Source organism: Calypte anna, chromosome Z (genome assembly GCF_003957555.1).
Source record: "Calypte anna isolate BGI_N300 chromosome Z, bCalAnn1_v1.p, whole genome shotgun sequence".
Lineage (NCBI taxonomy): Eukaryota > Metazoa > Chordata > Aves > Apodiformes > Trochilidae > Calypte > Calypte anna.
In genome coordinates, this window is record NC_044274.1 from 64940315 (window position 1) to 64958507 (window position 18193).

General features: G+C 41.6%; 1 protein-coding gene across 1 annotated transcript in view; it reads left to right on the plus strand.

The window, feature by feature from the left end:
• The window catches only part of SNX30 (sorting nexin family member 30), a 41900-nt gene that overhangs the window by 21764 nt on the left and 1943 nt on the right, over positions 1-18193 (plus strand). The window contains exons 3-8 of the mRNA XM_030467463.1: positions 3418-3528; positions 5843-6001; positions 8319-8514; positions 9154-9353; positions 14137-14223; positions 17803-17955. Of these exons, the coding sequence (XP_030323323.1) occupies positions 3418-3528; positions 5843-6001; positions 8319-8514; positions 9154-9353; positions 14137-14223; positions 17803-17955 (906 nt within the window). The remainder of the gene's footprint in view (positions 1-3417; positions 3529-5842; positions 6002-8318; positions 8515-9153; positions 9354-14136; positions 14224-17802; positions 17956-18193) is intronic.

An 18193-nucleotide genomic window follows, 5' to 3' on the forward strand; every position in this document is an offset into this window, starting at 1 on the left:
TGAGTTCACTTAGTCCTTGTATCCCTACTTTCATGGTTTTCCTAGTAAGGGCCAGGTAGCACTCCCCAGCTTGTCTTCTGGATGAACACATTTAAAGAATGCTATGGGAATCCCAAAAATGATGGGGATGGTGATTCATACCTGTTTCTCTTGACTGTTTTGTACACTGTTTTCCTCCTGCTAACATCAGTTCTCTTACACCAAGAGGCTAGTGACATGAAAAAGGTGGGTGAAACTTGTACTAGAACTTAATTGGTCTTAGCTGTGATGGTTGAAGGTCTCAGGTGTTCTTCATGACATACCTTTGTGCTCTTGAGATAGACTGACATGGACTTAAGAGAGATTTTATTTATCAGATCTTTCTAAAGAGGGAGGGGGTAAAACCTTATGTAGTTGTTCCTCCCAAGGAAAAAGTAAGTAAGTGCACTTGTATGAGTTTTATTCCCTTTCCCTCTCTGCCATTCTCTTTCTAGTTGAAGATCTTTTTACAAATTTTAATCATAACATGGGAGGGGAATACACAAATAGGTGTAGTGAATAGAACTAGGATACAAAAATACTTCCAAATAGTCATCACAGCCTAGCTTTAGGTTTGGCTGCTGACTCCTTTCAGGAAAGACAAGAATCTTATGCAAGACCAAAACATGGTGATTGCTTTAATATTGCCTCAAGTCAAAACTATTTAACAACAGAGGTAAATGTGTCTGTAACTCTGCCTGCTTTCCAGCAAGTGAAGCTAAGACCAGAATACTGCAGTTCTGACTTCTGGAACCGTATTGGAGTCTTCAGTAAATAAAGAAATATCTTGCCCATTGTTTCCGGGAGGTAGAGAACTGCCATATAGTTTTCTTGGCTTCCTTTGGGAGAGACACATATGAGAGATCTATGGATCCTACTGAGAAAGCAGGAAGAATTCAACTGTATCAAAAAGAGGCCTTTCGCTTGGTATCCCTGGATTATGGCAAGACCTTCCTTTTCATGTACAGTCTGGAGAAAAAAAAAATGTGCCAAGCTAATGAACAGTTTGATCTTGGATTCAAATTCTTTCCATGTTCATAAGATGTCATTAAAACCTTGAAGGGCCATTATGTTCTGTCCACATAGTCTTTGAAGAGCTTATTTGCTGTCTAGATTTGGCACCCTGTACAGCAAGCTAATGAGTGTTATGTATTTTTATCTGCCTCCCTCTGAGGAGCAAAACCTGATATATGGAAAGCTTTATAAATCTGCTTGCAATGTCAATGCAGGAGCAGTTTGCTAGAGAGGAGGTATAGCAAGTGTAAAATTTGTGCACTGGGACTTATCCTGCTTTCCTACTTCTACACTAAATGGTACCTGTAGAGTTTTTCTAAACTTTTAGAAGAATCTTGATTAGTAAGATTGTCAGTGCTGGCAGATGGGGCACTTCACTTTTCTCCTCATGCTACAGGATAAGACAGTGTACTGTCTCTGCATCCTGGGTACTCTGATTCACTGACTGTTTCTCTTAAGAAGCTTTTGCTTTGCGCAATGATAACCCTTTAACAAAAGCTTTCCCTGCTACCAAGTCATTTGTACATTTTTTTAAAATTTCAGATTGTGTCCCCCAAGGCTGATAAGTAGCTTCCATATCAAAAGAACAAAGTAGTCAGCACCACTGGCTGATGGGGGCTCTACATGTGCATGAATTATCCTGTTCTAGAATAATAGCCCTCAGACTCTCATTCAAAACATGTGAAAACAGTTCATATGAAGTTTTAGAAATTTTATTTATACTGTATCACTCTAAGACATTAAATAAGCTGGTGTTAACTCTGAGGTGCATCTGAGGAAAACACAAATCTGCAGTGGATGTCTAAGTCTTCGTAGTCCCTCATCTACAAACACAACTGCTCCACTGATGAGCATTCAAAAATGTTAGTGCATGGGATAATTTGGATCTCTTACCTTAGCAATCTGGGCAAAGAAGAGAGTAGGTGAACTTGTTTTCTTCTTTTCTATGCCTTCCTTTTCTAGAATCTAAACCATTTTGTAGGTAGTATTATGTTAGCATTTTGTTTATGGTATACTAGAACTAATCTTCTGTTGATAGTGTGTTGAAGCTGCTGGCTTCCCCTTAGTGAAAATCCTGAGTGGAAATTGGTAGTAATGCGCAGTAGCTGAGGATTTGGAGCCATTCAGAGAGCAAGTAAGTGGTGGATTGTGTTTAAAAGCTTCTGTTTGGCTCTCTCCAAGTATGTGGCAGTTGCTCTCAGTCTGGAGGTAAATACAGAATCTCTGCTGGAATTTAGCAGGTGGTTGTAGTGACTGGGAGTAGCAAAATAACTTAATGCTGGACTCAGAACCAGCTCAAAGCTAGGAGAGCTGGTGTGTTCTGCAGGGTACAGTGCTTCTGCATGAAGTGTGCTGGCACTGCAGCATCACCTTCATTGCAAGATGCGCTTGATGCTGCAGGTAACTATGTACAGCTTTCTAGGCTTCTCCTGCGAGCTATGCTTCTTGGTGGGACATAACAATAAGGGCCACGTACCTTCTATTCAAAGCTATGGCAACACCAGAAACTCCTGGTGGCGTGCAGTTTCCTTAGCACTTTTAGGAAGCTGCGACATGTGCTGTGTGACCCAGTCCAAGCCCACCTGGTCGGTTTTCCAGACAGTGATTCCAGGTTCAAGGAAAGGATAAAACATTTGCCAGCATATTGCAATAAATATGCATTTCTCTGCATATTTAGCTTCAACCTGAACTTGAAATGGCACTCACCATTAACTCCTCACTGTGAAGAATGAAAACTTTGAAGATTTAACTTTATGTACTGATATCTTAAATCAGGCATACACACACTTAATGTAAACAAAGTTGCTTCTTCCTCTTAGAAGTCAACAAAAAAGTCCTTTGGCAGACCTAGCAATAGCTTATGTTCTAATCTAGCCCTGAAGGAGTGTGATAAGCCTGTCACTGCTGTAACACAGTAGTGCTGAAACATTTTTTTACCCACGGTTAATGTACCTCTTAGAATAAAGCCATTAACTGTCTGCTTTTAATTCTTGATGTCTAAAATAGTCTCATACTTCAAATGAAGATTTCAAGGTCTTCCCTGCAAACTTTTAACTGCCAGATTAACAAAGGATTAACACAGTGTGCAGGTCTCTTCCCAAATTCCTCCCATAAAGTTTGTCTGAGCAGAACATGTAATGAATAGATCTTAAGAACACATCAGCTCCAAGTAATCATTTTTCTTATTGCTGTCTTTCCCACTGCTTGGAAGGCCAGAGGATCTTTCTCTTGTGCTGGCTGCAAGCACATTTTTGGAGAGGGAGTCCCAGTGCAACACTTGTCTAGCCTCACCTGTGCCACAGATGGCTGGTGCTGCATTTGCTGCCAAGCTCTGAAGGGAGAGTTTTCAATGCACACTAGGCTTATCATGTTCTTCTTTTCCAGACCACACGAGCAGAGTTTGATTTACCAGAGTATTCTGTCCGCCGGCGGTACCAAGACTTTGACTGGTTGAGAAACAAGCTGGAAGAGTCTCAGCCAACACATCTCATTCCCGTAGGTAGCTGCTATTTTAAAGGCACTTCTGTATCTTTATTACAAGAATGATATTTGGGTGAAATGTCTATTTAAATATGGTACTTTGTTCTCTTCCAGTATTCAGGTTTAAATATTATATTGTCTCCTAGAGGAGTGGGAAGAGCTCCCCATTTGTGACTGATGATGACAAAGCTTATATGTTTCTGGGGTGGCACACCTGAGAAGTGAGCTTTGGCAGCCTCCTGTAGGGCAACATATGGTGATTGCATTTGTTGTTGTTGAAATGAAATAGTCTTCATCGCTTTGCTCAATTATTACATCTAGATTTCCAAGTATCCAAGGCTTATGAAAAGCCTCACAGGTACTTCAAGTCTAAGTGTCAGATTTCAAGATGGCTTTCTGAGCTGGTTTTAAAAGATAGTATTTTAAAACTACTTGTGCTAGCATTTAAGAGCACAGATTTACAAATCCTAGCCTCTGGTTTGATAGTTCCTGCTTGCCTTCAGTAGGCAGAAGTTCGCCTAATGAGAGCAGTGAAATTACTGCACCCTTTCTTGTCACTGAAGCTAGTAGTCTGACCATCTTCTGTGATACGAAGAGGTTGATACTGAGCTTCAGCAGTATGTTTTTCATGTTGAAGACAGAAAAAGGTAGGAAGCCTGTGAGATCACCATGCTCAGCTCTTTTGCACTAAGGCATTCAGAAAGGCCCATAGGAGGAGAATTGCTAGGAAATAGCAAAAACTGCTAGAATACCTTAGCTTGCTCCTGGGGAGATTCTCTGCTCTTCCTCCCTCAGCAAGGACTGGGCTATGTGAGCAATATTCAGTCAGGCTGTTCCAGGGCAAAGAGCTAAGTCCTTAATTTCTATGGAACTTGCCTCTAAGTAGAATAGTTGCTCAGTCTTGCAAAGATAAGAAATATTTCAGAAAATCATGTGACACCACTAACTGGCAGCAAATTTGTTTGCAGAGGGGTAGTGGGAAGAAAAGGGAGAGAGTGAGCTTGCTAGGGTGTGATGGAGACATGAGATTGTGTTCACTGCCTATGTACTGTTTTCTCCCTCCCTGTTCTCTGAACAGCTGGAGCTATTGAGGTTAAGCTTCTACAGATTCTTGTGTATACTAACAAACTGCCAGGCCTGCCTGAGGGCTGCAAGGCAATAGCCTAGTAGCAGGTGGTAAGTCACAGCCCAATCAAGCTGCTTTGATTTGACCTGGAATTTGTTGCACACAGAACAACAGTTCTGGCAGAAACATCTTGAATGCTGGACATGAATCCATCTGCAGAAAAAAGCAATCTCTTAAGTGCCTCTCTTTTAGAAAATCTGAAAGTGTAAGTGTGTGCTGCCCTCTTATCTGGCTATGCACAGTTTAGCAGTTACACAATATCCTATTTATCTTCTCTCTGCAATGGTACAGCAGGAAGATTAATGAATGCTTTACATACTTATTTCTTATGAGTAGGTGGCAAATAGAGGCTAAAGGCAGTTTCAGGTGGACTGTGACTTAAATGTGATCTGAAAGGATGGTTTAAAGCAGTCTAAGAGTATCTGTAACTGGAAATAGTCTGGAGTCAGGGAGGAGTGGAAAGTGTCTGGAGTCAGATTTGGGTTTACACCTGAAGATGAGCTGTACAGATGATGGAGATGGTGGAGTCCACATAGGAGTAAGATGAAAGAGCAGATACTTTGGCAGACCTTTGTCACTTACACAGATGTGGGAGATGACCAAGGGTGCCAAGTGCTTCAGGAAAGCTCCAGCCTGGACTGCTTGACCATTTCCTGTGTCAAGCCTGCTCATCTGTCTTTGCTCAGTGTGGTGCTGTCACTAAGATTGTGCCACAGAACAGCCCTGTCCAGGAACTGTATGCTGTTCCGCATGAGGGTAGGGAGAAAAGTAAATTGAACTGTTAAATGCTCTGAGTTTCCTTGGGCTGAGCAGCCTGGGTTCAGCATCAGGGGCTCTGTCCACACATTGCTGTAGCAAATAGCGTGCAGGTCCACTGGTATCTCCTTATAAGCCAGAGCTTGAATGCATATAGCAGTAGCAGGGGAACACCCTGAGCTGTGCTAGAAGTCCTGAGTACTGCCTGGGCTTCACTGGTGTGGCTCTTTGCTGAAGCCACTCAGTAGAACTGCTGGCATTAGCCAATATCGTCAAAAGGGTAATTCAGAGAAGGGCTTGCATCCCATCTGATGTATGTTTCCCGTTAGCAAGCATAATACTGTGGTTTCTGTTAACACTGGAGTTTGATTGCTTTGTACATTTCCAAATAGCAGAAGCAAGTTTCTGGTCTTTTAAGTCTTTGTGCATTTTGCTTGTCTCTGACAGCCTCTTCCTGAAAAATTTGTGGTAAAGGGTGTTGTTGATCGCTTTTCTGAAGAGTTCGTGGAGACAAGGAGGAAAGCATTAGACAAGTTTTTGAAGAGAATAACTGATCACCCTGTGCTTTCTTTTAATGAGCACTTCAACGTGTTTCTTACAGCCAAGGTAAGCCAGTAAGTTCGAAACAGACCTTTGCAGTGTCCTTTGAAATGAAGGAGAAGAGGCATTTGTGGAACTACATGTGCAGGTCAGAACTTTCCCTAAAATACCAGAGTTGTTTGGGACCCTGTATTTTGTACGTGACAGTTCCCTGTGTGTCACAACTGTATGGGTTCCCTTTGCTTGAAGGAGCAGGGTGATCAGCAGATTTACATATTCACTTCTTCAGACCATCTTGTTCTGTGGCTAGAAAATCTGCTGCAAGAGAGGTTCAGAATTTAGAAAATTTTAGCCTTTTTGAAATCGTCTTTTGGAGAGGAGGAAAGTGACAGAGGAGAGGTCTCTCTTACACAAAATTATGCAAATTTCTTAACTTTTTTCTTGTCCATGTCTTCCATACGGCTTCCATTTGTTGCCCTCAATACTAAACTTGAATGTACATTCGTGTTTGTTTTCAGTTAACAACTTCATGCCAGTCTTCTGCGTGACTCATCCAGCAGTGGTGCAGTTTTCTTTGGCTGTCTCTTGAACTGCGATATAAATAAGACCAGGAGGGCCTGCAGTCATGCTTGGATCTGACCTGATAAGTGAAGAGAGCTGTAAAAGCACATCTTTCCAATTTACATCATGTTAGATCATTCAAATGTGACAATTAATTTGAGCTCCCATGAGGCTTGTGCTCTGTTGCTGGTAATGTGAGATTCTGTCTCGAGTTTTCTTTTATTTCCCCTCCATGATGAACTTTACTGCTGAAACAAGCCAGAGATGCAGAATTTGTTTTGTACCTGGATAGTTTAGTATCAGCTTTGTCTACTTTTCAGTTGTCTAGGCATGATGCAGCTTTCTTTGTTGTTTAGTTGTCTCCTCTCGCCCCTGTAAAATGAATGGTAGGGGTTTTACCCTCAGCCCTTGGCAGGGCTTGCCATGAGAATAGAGCATCCAGAGAGGCTGAGGGAAAAGGACACTTACTTTCTGTCCGCCTGTAGTATTGGATCTTGCTGTGTTGCAGCAGTTTGAAGTGTCAGTTCAGTGTGCTAGGACTTTCAGAATTTAGTTACTGCAGAAAGTCACCTCCTGGCTGAAAAAGAAATGAACCTTTCTTCAAGTTGCCGGTTCAGACTAGTAACAAACCAGAATGCTTGAGAAAGTGACTGAATGACTGCGAGTTAAAGGTTTGGGGTTTTTTTTCTGTTGCCTGCTTTCAGATAGTGCTTATGACAGGTAAAAGGCCGTCGTCAAGGAACCACTGCAGTTAAATGCAAACACAATTCAAAAGTATAATATTTTCTAGGGTGTAAGATTCGTAAATCAGACTTAATTTTGACTTATGTATAAGTATCTGGAAAGAATGCCATAGTACAAGTTTTGAAGATGGCTGCTGTTTTGTTGGTTTGTTGGTTTTTTTTTTTTAAGAACATTGGATCTTCTAGTCTTGTCTGCAGTAGCGTGTCTTGATTCTTGACCTCTGCAGGCCTACTTGGTTTGATAGTGTCTCTTTTCAGGCTGTGTGGGATGACCTGTGTGTAACTCGTATGCCTGTTTTGAGGTGTCGAGTAGTGACCCCTGCTGGAAGGAGGTGAATGAAAAATGGATGGCATTTTTGCTAACTATTTTTTTCTGATACGCTGTCAAGGTGAATTCCCCTGACAATTGTAGGCAAACAACCTTGGTGACATAAGTTGTCAGGATGTTTATCTACACAAACATGTAAAGCTTTGTTAAGGCTTTCCATGCAGGCAACGTGGCTGTGTCTGACTCTTGAGCTGCAGTCTGTCATGCAAAAACACTGCTTGTCTCTCCATGTTGTGCTGTCTCTGTGTGCAGTCTTTCCCTGCCTCTCCGGTGACACTGATGGTGTGGGGGGAGCTGTTGACAAAACAGGCATGCAATGTGTAGCTCTGTACTAGCTCATCAGAACCACCTAGTCCCTTGGCCTAATGCTACTGTTGTGTATATTACACAAACATCTGTGTGAATGAACAACATGAACACTATTGATGGAAACAGGGCTGTTAATATCACTACTTCCCTGGTGACAGCACAGGAACATAGGAAAGTCAGGCCTTCTGCAAAGGTGGACCACTTCTATATAATGTGCTTCATACCATTCTCCTGGATAGTTTATCTCCACTGAGAGGTAGTCTTGAAACTGTGCTCATCTGTGCAGCTTGCACAAAGTGAGTTTTTTTGTCCAAGGTACATGTCACTTGTGATCTCTTGCCTTCATAAGGTTTGATCTTGACTAGAAAATACTGTTCACTGTGTTAATCTTCCAACATGCAACTGGAATATTTCTAAACTATTTATTTTTTTAACTTGGTAGGATCTTAATGCCTACAAAAAGCAAGGAATGGCATTGCTGTCGAAGATGGGGGAGTCTGTAAAATATGTCACAGGAGGCTACAAATTAAGAAGTCGAACACTGGAGTTTGCAGCCATTGGAGAGTATCTAGACACGTTCTCTCTAAAGCTTGGTACCATTGACAGAATAGCACAAAGGATTATCAAGGAACAGCTGGGTAAGGGCACAAGGTGCTCTGTCATAACGTGTCACTCTGAGTGCTCTGTATCTTGTTGATGGCATGACCAAGACAACTCATGTCAATGATTGTGGCCTGTAATGAGCCCTATTACCAAGCAAAGTATCCTAAGACTCTCTGAGTTAAAGCAGGCCTAAAGTTTGGCACAGCATCTTAGCACAACTCTCAGTATTTTTAAAGTTGCTTTTCTTGTTATACCAACCTTCATTCTTAGAAGAGACATTTTTGTAAATATACTTGGGAGAAGGAAAAGCCTCTAGTTTCCATCTGGAGGAGTAGATATGGAATCCCTAGAAAAAAGTAAGCTTTACAGACCTTTCTGAGCAGAGCCAAGTTTTGCACATCTTTCTTAAAAATTACTCAGGCTACTGCACACAAGCAGCTTCTTTATATTGGGAGCTTGTAGGAATTATCAGTTAAGCAGGAGGTGATTTGGACCTGTTACCTGTACAGCCTCAGAGCTTTGTTAAGATGCTAATGCAGCACAAGATTTGAGTCCTAGTGGAGCTAATGTTGACCAAGTTGGGTGCACAATTTTTTCTGTTCGGTGTAACTGTCTGCAGACCCCTGTGCCTTGTTTTTACTCTGTTAATCTTCTTTTCCATCTGCCTCTTGCAGAATACTTGGTGGAACTACGTGAATATGGACCTGTTTATTCAACCTGGGGAGGGCTGGAGGTTGAGCTGTCAGAGCCACTGGAAGGTGTGTCTGCCTGTATTGGGAACTGCTGCACAGCTCTTGAAGAACTCAGTGAAGACATGACAGAAGACTTCCTGCCTGTGCTTAGGGAATATATATTGTACTCAGAGTTAATGAAGGTAAGGAGAGCCCTGTGTCAGAAGACACTGTTATGGTGTTTGCATTGAATAAGGTATCAGCGAGTTCAGTCTTTCTAACAGAAAGGTTGGAGGTGGGAAAAGTGGGGAACTAAATAATACATTAGGTAGGGGGATATTTTCATCAGCAAAACAAAACTAGGCACATTTAGTAGCAGGGTACTGCATGGGTTGCATTATCTATCTGCTCTGCTATTTAATTAATCTGAGGTCAATAACACTGGGGTGTGCATAAAGTGTTGGAGAGCTGCTCCTTCATTGGGATGGCAGGTGATAATTATAGGAGTTCTGTGGCTGCCTGGAATCTTCTCTTTGAATTGTTAAAAAGTCAGTTGTGGCTCAGCTGCTCACTACTGGGCCAGTGTCTAGTTGTGCAAAAAATGTAGCACTAACACCTTTTGTCACTGGTCTGTAACAGGGTTGAGTAACTCCTTTTGGAGCCACATGTCCAAATGGTAGAGATTGTTTCTTTTCTCATCCTCATGCCCTAGGCAGGATAATGACTACTCTAAAGTTCTGCGTATCAAATAACTGCGTAAAGATGTTGTTCTGTGACTCTTAATCTCTCTAATAAGTTGGTATCTTACTGCTTCTGCAGTGCAGTTGTTCTCTTGAAGTTAAGGAGATATGGCATTCAATGCCATTGCATGGAGAAAAGAGATACTGATAACTGCATTGAAAACTGAAACCAAGGACGACAGTTCAGCTGTTACGAGCTTTTCACCACATGCCCATGCTGCAGTATTTATTAGCAGTCCCTCTACTGGATACTAACCGGGCAAACTCCTGAGGACTTTCGTCTTAGAACTACCAATACAAAGCTAATAGCCTGTTGTAAATCTACTGTCTGAACATCAGAGTTCTTCTCCATCTTAATCCTAGTCATTCTGGACGTCTCAAATGGAGGACTGAAATAATAATCTTTTCACAGCTTCAGGTGGCTAGTTGTATGGCTCCTGTCTGGCTGAAGTGTTCGTGCAGCAGGTGTTGGCCCCAGCATAAATGAGGTGCATTTTCTTTACAGGACTATTAACCCCAAGCATTGCTGGAACATCCTGAGCTGTAGCTAGCAATCTTGACCAAGGGTGTTCAGACTTAGCCTTATTCTTTAGGAAGGGCTGTGTGTGTCTGCTTACAAATAGAGTATGAGGCTAGAGGCTAAAGCTTTTAGCCTAGAATATCTGTCTAGAAATGCCTCAGCCTACTAGAGATGGCAGCTGAAGTGGCAGGCTGAGTTGTGAGGGGTGCTTTTTACAAATGTAGTGGGTCAAATTTTTTTCATGCTAAAAAGCAAGGGTTTCTTCAGATGAAGAGGTACTTCAGGCAGTTCGCTTTGAACATGTTCAGCTAGACAATCTTGTTGACTTACAGACAGCCCCATTCTAAAAGGGCTCTTGGCAGAAAAAGACATCAAGTGCAGTCTTCCAGTCAACAAGTTGTCTATCTGCATGTCTTTATTTCCACTCTCCCTGTGGTAAGAGATATTTAATTGCCTGAAGTACCACTTCAGCTGAGGAAAACTTGATTTGTCACTTAATTTTTAGACCGCTGATTTGACTCTTTAGTGCCCCAAAGGATTTACTCTTCCTGTCAGTTATTCTTTGGTAATGACCCTAACGTATTCATTGTGTTGGTGCTTCAGAACTGGTTGGATCTAGACAGCAGATCAGTGAAATAGCAGCTAAAAGGAAATAAGGATTATGCTGCTTTGTGTTCAACTTGGGCATCTCACTAGCTTTACTCTGAAAACCAAGAATAAAATTTATTGCTAGCCAAGGCAGACTATTTTTTTCCCTTCCTTCTCAAATACCAAAACTGAAAACCTCTTGGGTCTTGCCAAGTACAGTTTTCTAATGCTAGAAAGAATCTGTTGCTATTTCTGCAGTAAGTAGCTACAGAACTGTCTTCACAGACTTTTTAATACCAAGTAAGAAACTGTAAGGAGACTGCTCTTGGCATGCAGGCAGCTTCCTGCTGAAAAGGCTGTCCTCTTCACTAGTGGTGCAGTCTTATTCATCAGCTGCTTCAAGGCCTACTTATGAAATTAAAGTCTGTTTTGTTCCTCGGTTCCTGGAGTAAGAACAGCCAGGTTTTCTTCACTGTTTTAGAGATGAATATTCACTTCAGTGTCATCAGAAGCACTGCAGTTCCTGAGGCAACTGCACTTGTGGGGGCACTTGTGTGCTGGCAGTGTCTGGTAGAGACCTTTTCTAAAACACGGGCCATGTATGAGATGGCCAGATGACATTTCAGATCCTGGTTCAGTGAAGCCCTTGTCCATAGGTACATAGGTGTTCCCCAGGGAGGCAAGTGCAGAGTATGAACTCCAGTCTGCATAATTCAGTGCTGGTATTAAAATATGTATGCTTAATGCTGCCAGGAAGGCTTGTAAGATGATGCTCTCCCCAGCTGTGTGCTTTGATGCTACTTTTAATGCATGTTTAAAGCAAGCACCAGATGAATAGCTGTTTCTTTAATGGTTTGCAGTAAGTTAGGGTCCTCCTATGAGATTTATGGATTAGAAGCTATGTGGTGTGCAAATGACAGAGGGTTGCAGTTTGAAAAAGGAGGCCAGTGCGAGCTTCTGGAGCTCCTTCAGAGATTTAAGGGGCCAACATGTTACAAACTGTTAAAACTGAATACAAAGAGGAGAAGGACCTGTCTCACTGGAAGCAAGTCTTGCTTGTACAGGGACCATTTTAGTTCTGTTCACAAGTAACTGAAAAGTGCTGTGTGAACTTGTTGTTTGGTGTTACTTTCTTTGAACATTTTTTTATTTCCTTTATTTTTAATTTTTTTTCTCTTTAAGTTCCACCTAACTGGTAGAACTATTGTGTGGGCTGTGGTAAGTCTGGGTATACTTGTAACCCAGCTTTTTGAAGGATTTAACACTTTGTCTACAACTGAAAAGAGATTGCCTGAAGGTGCCAGAAAAAAACACTTCTCTCTCATTTGTCCCATAATTGGAGGGCTATATTTTTCTCATCACTTAGAGGTCAGACATTAATAGATACTTGAAGCTGTGTTCAGAAGCATAATGTTTCAATGGTCCACAGTGGATGGACTTGAGTAGTTAAGGAGAAATAATACACCTGTTCATTAAATCTATTGATACTTGTTAATCATTGGGTATTTTGAGTACAGATCTGACTTACTTCTTTGACTCAGGGCTCCAAAAGGCTGAGTGCAATTGCTGGAAGCTGTTGTTTTTCTGGAAAGAAATTTCAGTTGACTCAGGGTCAAGTGGCAATAAAAAGTAGAAATACCTGTTATATCTCTCAGGCTTTTGTTGCATGGTAACCTCAGTCACTTAAGGGCTATTCCACATAGTTGCTTAGATTCCAAAAGTAATGGGAATGTTCAGTTTTTTCAAACAAACAGGGTTGCTTGCATTCCTTGGGGACAAAAGTGGGTGTTCAGCTGCTAAAGATGAATTTTTATGGTCTGAAGGTTCCTAAACCAATAGCAACTTTGTGGCTGGGATGCCATTCCAATTTATCAGGAATTGAGGTTTGTAAGAATATTGATTGTAACGTCTCCTGTCTCTACAGCAACTGCACTGATGACCTTCCCTTCAGTCAGATCATGGTTTGTAGTTACAGGGTTTGTACATCTGTAATTAGGAAATGCATTTTCATTAATCTGGCTCTTAGGGCTCTGAGAATTACTCTTTCAAACAGGTGTTTCTGTAGGCAGCAGGACATGTGACTAGGTCTTCACTAGGCTTGTCTGTTAAAATGACTGGGTACCTCCATTTGGGAGTTACCTTCTTAATGGAGCAATTCCTTCTGGAAGGCAGAAGGGAAGATTCAGAGTGTGAACTGGCCAAATTGGCTGCAGGAGTTCAAATTTACAGGTGCCTCAGAAGTGTGTGTTGGCCCACTTCCCTCTAAGCAGTAATTGCATCAGTTGAGTTATAAAAAATTACTTCACAAGCTTCCTTGTGAAGACAGCAGAAGAAAGTTGCCCAATCTTGCAAAGAACTTCTTATTTGTAGTACTATACTCCTTAAGTGACTGTTTTCTGTGGTTGCTTTTGAATTGTAAGACTGTAGTATAACCTGCATGGAGATCTTGGCTTGTGTATGTAGTATATTTGTTATATTGTAAATACAATGTAAGGACAGCATCTTTACTATTCTAAGAATACTCAATAAAATGTTTCTTTGTGAAACTCAAGTAGCTCAATGCTTTACACACATTCTGCTTTTCATAATTTTTTTTTATAATAATAATCAACCCTACCAACTGATCTAAAAGCAAAACTTTTGTTCTAACATAAGAATGTAACAACTTGCTGTAAAGGACTTTTAGGAGTCTACACAAGTGAAAAGGGACATGTAATACTTTCTTGTCTCTTAGCCCATACTGTGCCCTCTGCAGCTTGAGAGTTATCAGAAGCTATGCAGTTGTGCTTGACAATTTTAATGCTTTTTTAATGCAAAAAATTTGCTTTTCATGCTAATAATAGGTTAACTGATGAATTGAGTTTACTTGTGGTTATATTCATGGTTCCATGACAGCTTCTATCTTGTATCCCTCCAGCTTGTCCAGACATGGCATTTTATCTGACCCTGCAAAGTGCTGGAGAGAAAGTGCTCCTTGTTTTTAAAAGCTACTCCCAAAATATTGTGTAGAATAGCACAAAGTCCAAAAGTCTGACTTAAAACTGAATTAGTGCTTGAAATTGCAAATTGATACAGCTTATGCAGGCTGGGGAGGGAAGCAACAAGAGGATGCTGCTGACAGCTGTCTTTTGCCCATAGAATGTGTTGAAGAAGAGAGACCAAGTTCAAGCGGAGTATGAAGCAAAACTGGAAGCAGTAGCCTTGAAAAAAGAAGACCGTCCAAAGGTTAGAACTTACAAGTACTCTATGAAAACTATCCTATGTACTATCCTATGAAAGTACTTCTATCCTGAGAAGAATAAAGAAACAGAACTTGATTTTTCTGGTTCTGATGGCTTCTTTGCAGTATAAACAATTTCTGATGGAACACAAGTTCATTGTTTTCCAGCTGGTGTGGAACAAAGACCTGGGTGTGAATGTGTGTAAACCTGTCTGGTAACTCCTGATCTCCCACCATTCAGTGTAGCATAGCTCTGACCTGTGTTTAACACATCAACAGCAGCTAGCAGTCAGTGGGGAGTGTTTGATGACAGGGGCTGGAGCAGTGGGTGAGTGGGCCCTGGTGATTTAGCTGTATGTCACTGAGCTAAGTGTATCCCTGACACTGCTTCACTCTATTGCAGTACATGTGTCTTGACTGTGGAAGACTGTTTTGCCTCCTCTGCTTGGAGGTCTCCTGCATGATGCTAAACAGAGCTGGTGTCACAAGGTGGAAGGTCTTGGATACACTTCATGTGGAACAAAGCTGTAACTAGCTGCTTTTTCTACATGGAGAAATGTGCATCTTTACTCCACCCAGGCTTTGTTCCCTTCCTGTGCTTGGGACTTTTTGGTTCCCCTTCATGTTTGTGTTAAAAACTAATGGATGACTTTCCAGTATTAGGTCTCCTGCACAATAACCTTATAGCAGGTTCACATAACATCTTTTAATCTAAGAAGCTGAAGAGGACTGGAGCAGAAAAATGCAAATTGGTATTTTTCTGGTCTCATGTCTGTCACAGCCCTTCCAAATAGTGATGTTTCAGGTATCTTGTGATGCTTTTGTATTTTGGTCTTTTGCCTACCCCAGTGCTGACTGGGACTCTTAGGTACTTTTAATTCCTCGGTGTAGCTTTCCATAAGCTGTATGTGGGATAGAAGGGACTAAGTCTAGCATATTCACCAAGCCAACTGAGTTCTGTCCAAAATCTCATCTTGGAAGTTAAGCAAGAGGAACTTCTGAACTTTTTCTCCTCCTATTAAAGGGCCTTTGCATGTCACCTCTCAGTGGGGTCACTGTATAAAAGCACAGCACTTAAATAGCTAAGAATTTTTTTCATACTTGCACTTCTCTAGGGTGTAAGCATAACTTCTGGCAACTGTTTGTACCTTTTTCCTAACAATTGTTTTGTGTTATTTATAAGATGAAGTTGAACAAAGTAGTAGAGTTCCTTGTGTGTGTTTAAAGCACTAGCTTAGAGTTTTCAGATCCTTTCCTTTCCTGAAGTAGTTGTCCCCATCTGTAAGATTTGGTAACTCTGAGCTGTGGTTAGCAGAACATCTTGTTTTCAGTGAGTCTGTGACTTGCTGCAAGCTAAAAGCTAATAGTGTCATGAGCTGGGTTATGCAGTGAATGACATTTGTGCTCCTCTTGGCATATTTAGCTGATCTGGCAAGAAATCATGTTCTAATAAAAAAATAAGGGAAAAAAGGCTTGCTTTTGGACCACGAAATGAGGGCCTATCATCACTTGCTAATCTCTGCCACTGGAGGGCACTTTGGGACTGGACATAAACATCATCAGACTGGCTGCAGGAAGCTCAGTTGGTGACATTAGGTCGTTCTCACACTGGGAGGATCTGCTTAGAACTCAGTGGCCTGCAATTGCAGGAGGCTTGTAGGGCTACTGCAAATGTCTGTCAGCAAATACTCCTCAGAATGCTAAAGTCTACATCAAAAGAGTAGTGGGTGTGGTGTGTTGTAATACTAGCATAACAGTGCAGAGTCCACAGCCTTTCTGTTTCTAACAAAGATGGTGGTGGTGCTGACCACTGGATTGTCCCTGTACCTCAAAACTTGCACAACCTGCAGGAGAACTGACTGTGAGAAAGAACAGATTTATTTTTCTTCCTATGCCTTCGTTGTGATTTCAGGCCCTGGCAGAACAATCAGGAAGCTGCTTTTGGTGAATGCTTAGAAACTGGTTTAGTTGAATTGGGAAATTTTATGTGGTTTCCTTTTAGACTTTATGACTCACTCTTGATAGCCCAGCCTTTCCCATTAGGATAGCAGGGTACTTATTTATAAGTCATACTTGCCCTGAAGGGAACTTCTTCTAAATCTTCCAGCTACTTAGTTTGGTAGTTCTTATCTGAAGTGCATGAGAGAACTTCATGTCTGTAGTTGTGGCCAATTCTGTAGCCAGAAGTATAGTGCTCTGAGAGGGTGCTGTGTATGTGTGTGGCCACTGAACCCCACAGGCTGCCTGTAGTGTAAATCCAGTTTATGAAGGAGGTGCTTTCATCTTTATTGGAGAACAGGTGTTGGACCTTCTTTGAGTATTAGTCAGTGGAATACTTCACTGATCAGCCCTAGTCCACATCCTGGAGAAGAACCACAGTTGAACCATGTGTAGCTAACTAAACTGCAAGGTAGTAGCACACCTCTAACTTGTCACCCATGAATATCTTCTTTTATAGTCTGTTCAGTCCCTTCCTTCACACCTGTCAAAGAAAAGGGAATTTCCTGAGAGTGTCAGGTATGAGAGAAGCCACTACAAACTTCTCCAAAGTTCTTCATTCTGGATTTTTCCTTTTTATAAGTAACAGGTTACATAGTAGTGGTTCACTTCTCATGTTGGTGCCAGACATCAAGGGTTTTCTCTTCTGAGGTCACGGGCTTAGACTCCATGCCCCCAACAGTGTGCTTCCCATCTATGTGGACCATGCAGCACAAGAAAAAGGGAGAGGAAGGTGTATGTGTCTTTCCTGATTGAGAAAATATTTGTAGTTTTCCTGTAGGTGCCTGGTGGTATGCATGATTTTAGTTGAAACACGTGCAAAGAGCACACTCTTTTTTGGCCTAAAGTGTCTCTACTTTCGGCTTGTAACTACTGTCATAATCCATCCCTACCTAGGTTTGCAGTAGGCTGTCCTTCAAGGTCTGTCTTGTTGCTTATGTCTGATTACACATCCACTGCTGAGCCCAAAGTCCCATGAGCCAGTCCACAGCAACAGTCATCAGTGCTTTGCACTTGCACTTTTTTCAGGCAGCCTGTAAGGTTTAAAGTGGAACTGAAAACCAAGATGCTTTGGAATTTTATTCTGCAGCCATAACTGATCACTGCTGTTTGTGTACTATGGTACAAAAATAACATTGAGGTCTCTTAGCTCATTGGACAAACCTAAATGTCTGTTGCTTCATGCATGTGAGTGTAAATTGGGAAATGCCTGGTACAGCTGTAAGTGGGAAGGAGGAGAGAAAGCTTGCTCTGGAGCTGTAGTGAAGCTGCTTCGTGAAACTGAGTGTAGGCACCCAGAAGTTGCACCAAATTTCTTTCCTCTTTATGTGCCTCTAGCAAGTTCTTCCTCTCTCTGCCTCCATATTGAGTGTGGAGATGGACAAACACAACTATCCATCACCACAAACAGCAGAGAACAAATGAAGCAGTCCTGTCTCCTCACTAATACAGAATTGCATCTGTAACACTCAGGGTAACTTCTGGACTGGTAACTTACCCTTTCCTCTGTAGTTTTGCTCATTGTGTTTTGAGCTAATGCAGCAGGTGAGCACTTTCAGTGACAGATTTAATTTCTTTCCTTGCAGGTACCCACGGATGTTGAGAAGTGTCAAGACCGAGTTGAATGTTTCAATGCTGACCTGAAAGCAGATCTGGAGAGATGGCAGAACAATAAAAGACAAGACTTCAGGCAACTGCTCATGGGGATGGCAGATAAAAACATCCAGTACTACGAGAAGGTATGTGGCACTACTGAAGCATGTGCCAGGAATAAGAGCAATTAACCTTCATCTGAGGTGATGATAATTCTTCAAGAAATCCTTACCCTGTCTTGAAGAATTGAAGACAAAGAATCTTAAAGATTCTTTTCCTGAAGAAAAGAATCTTACACATCTTAATCAGTTCTCTAATGCTGTGAAAGCTGCTCTTTAGCAGCAGCTTAGTGTAGTCTGTTGAGTTGCTGGTCATGCTTAAGTG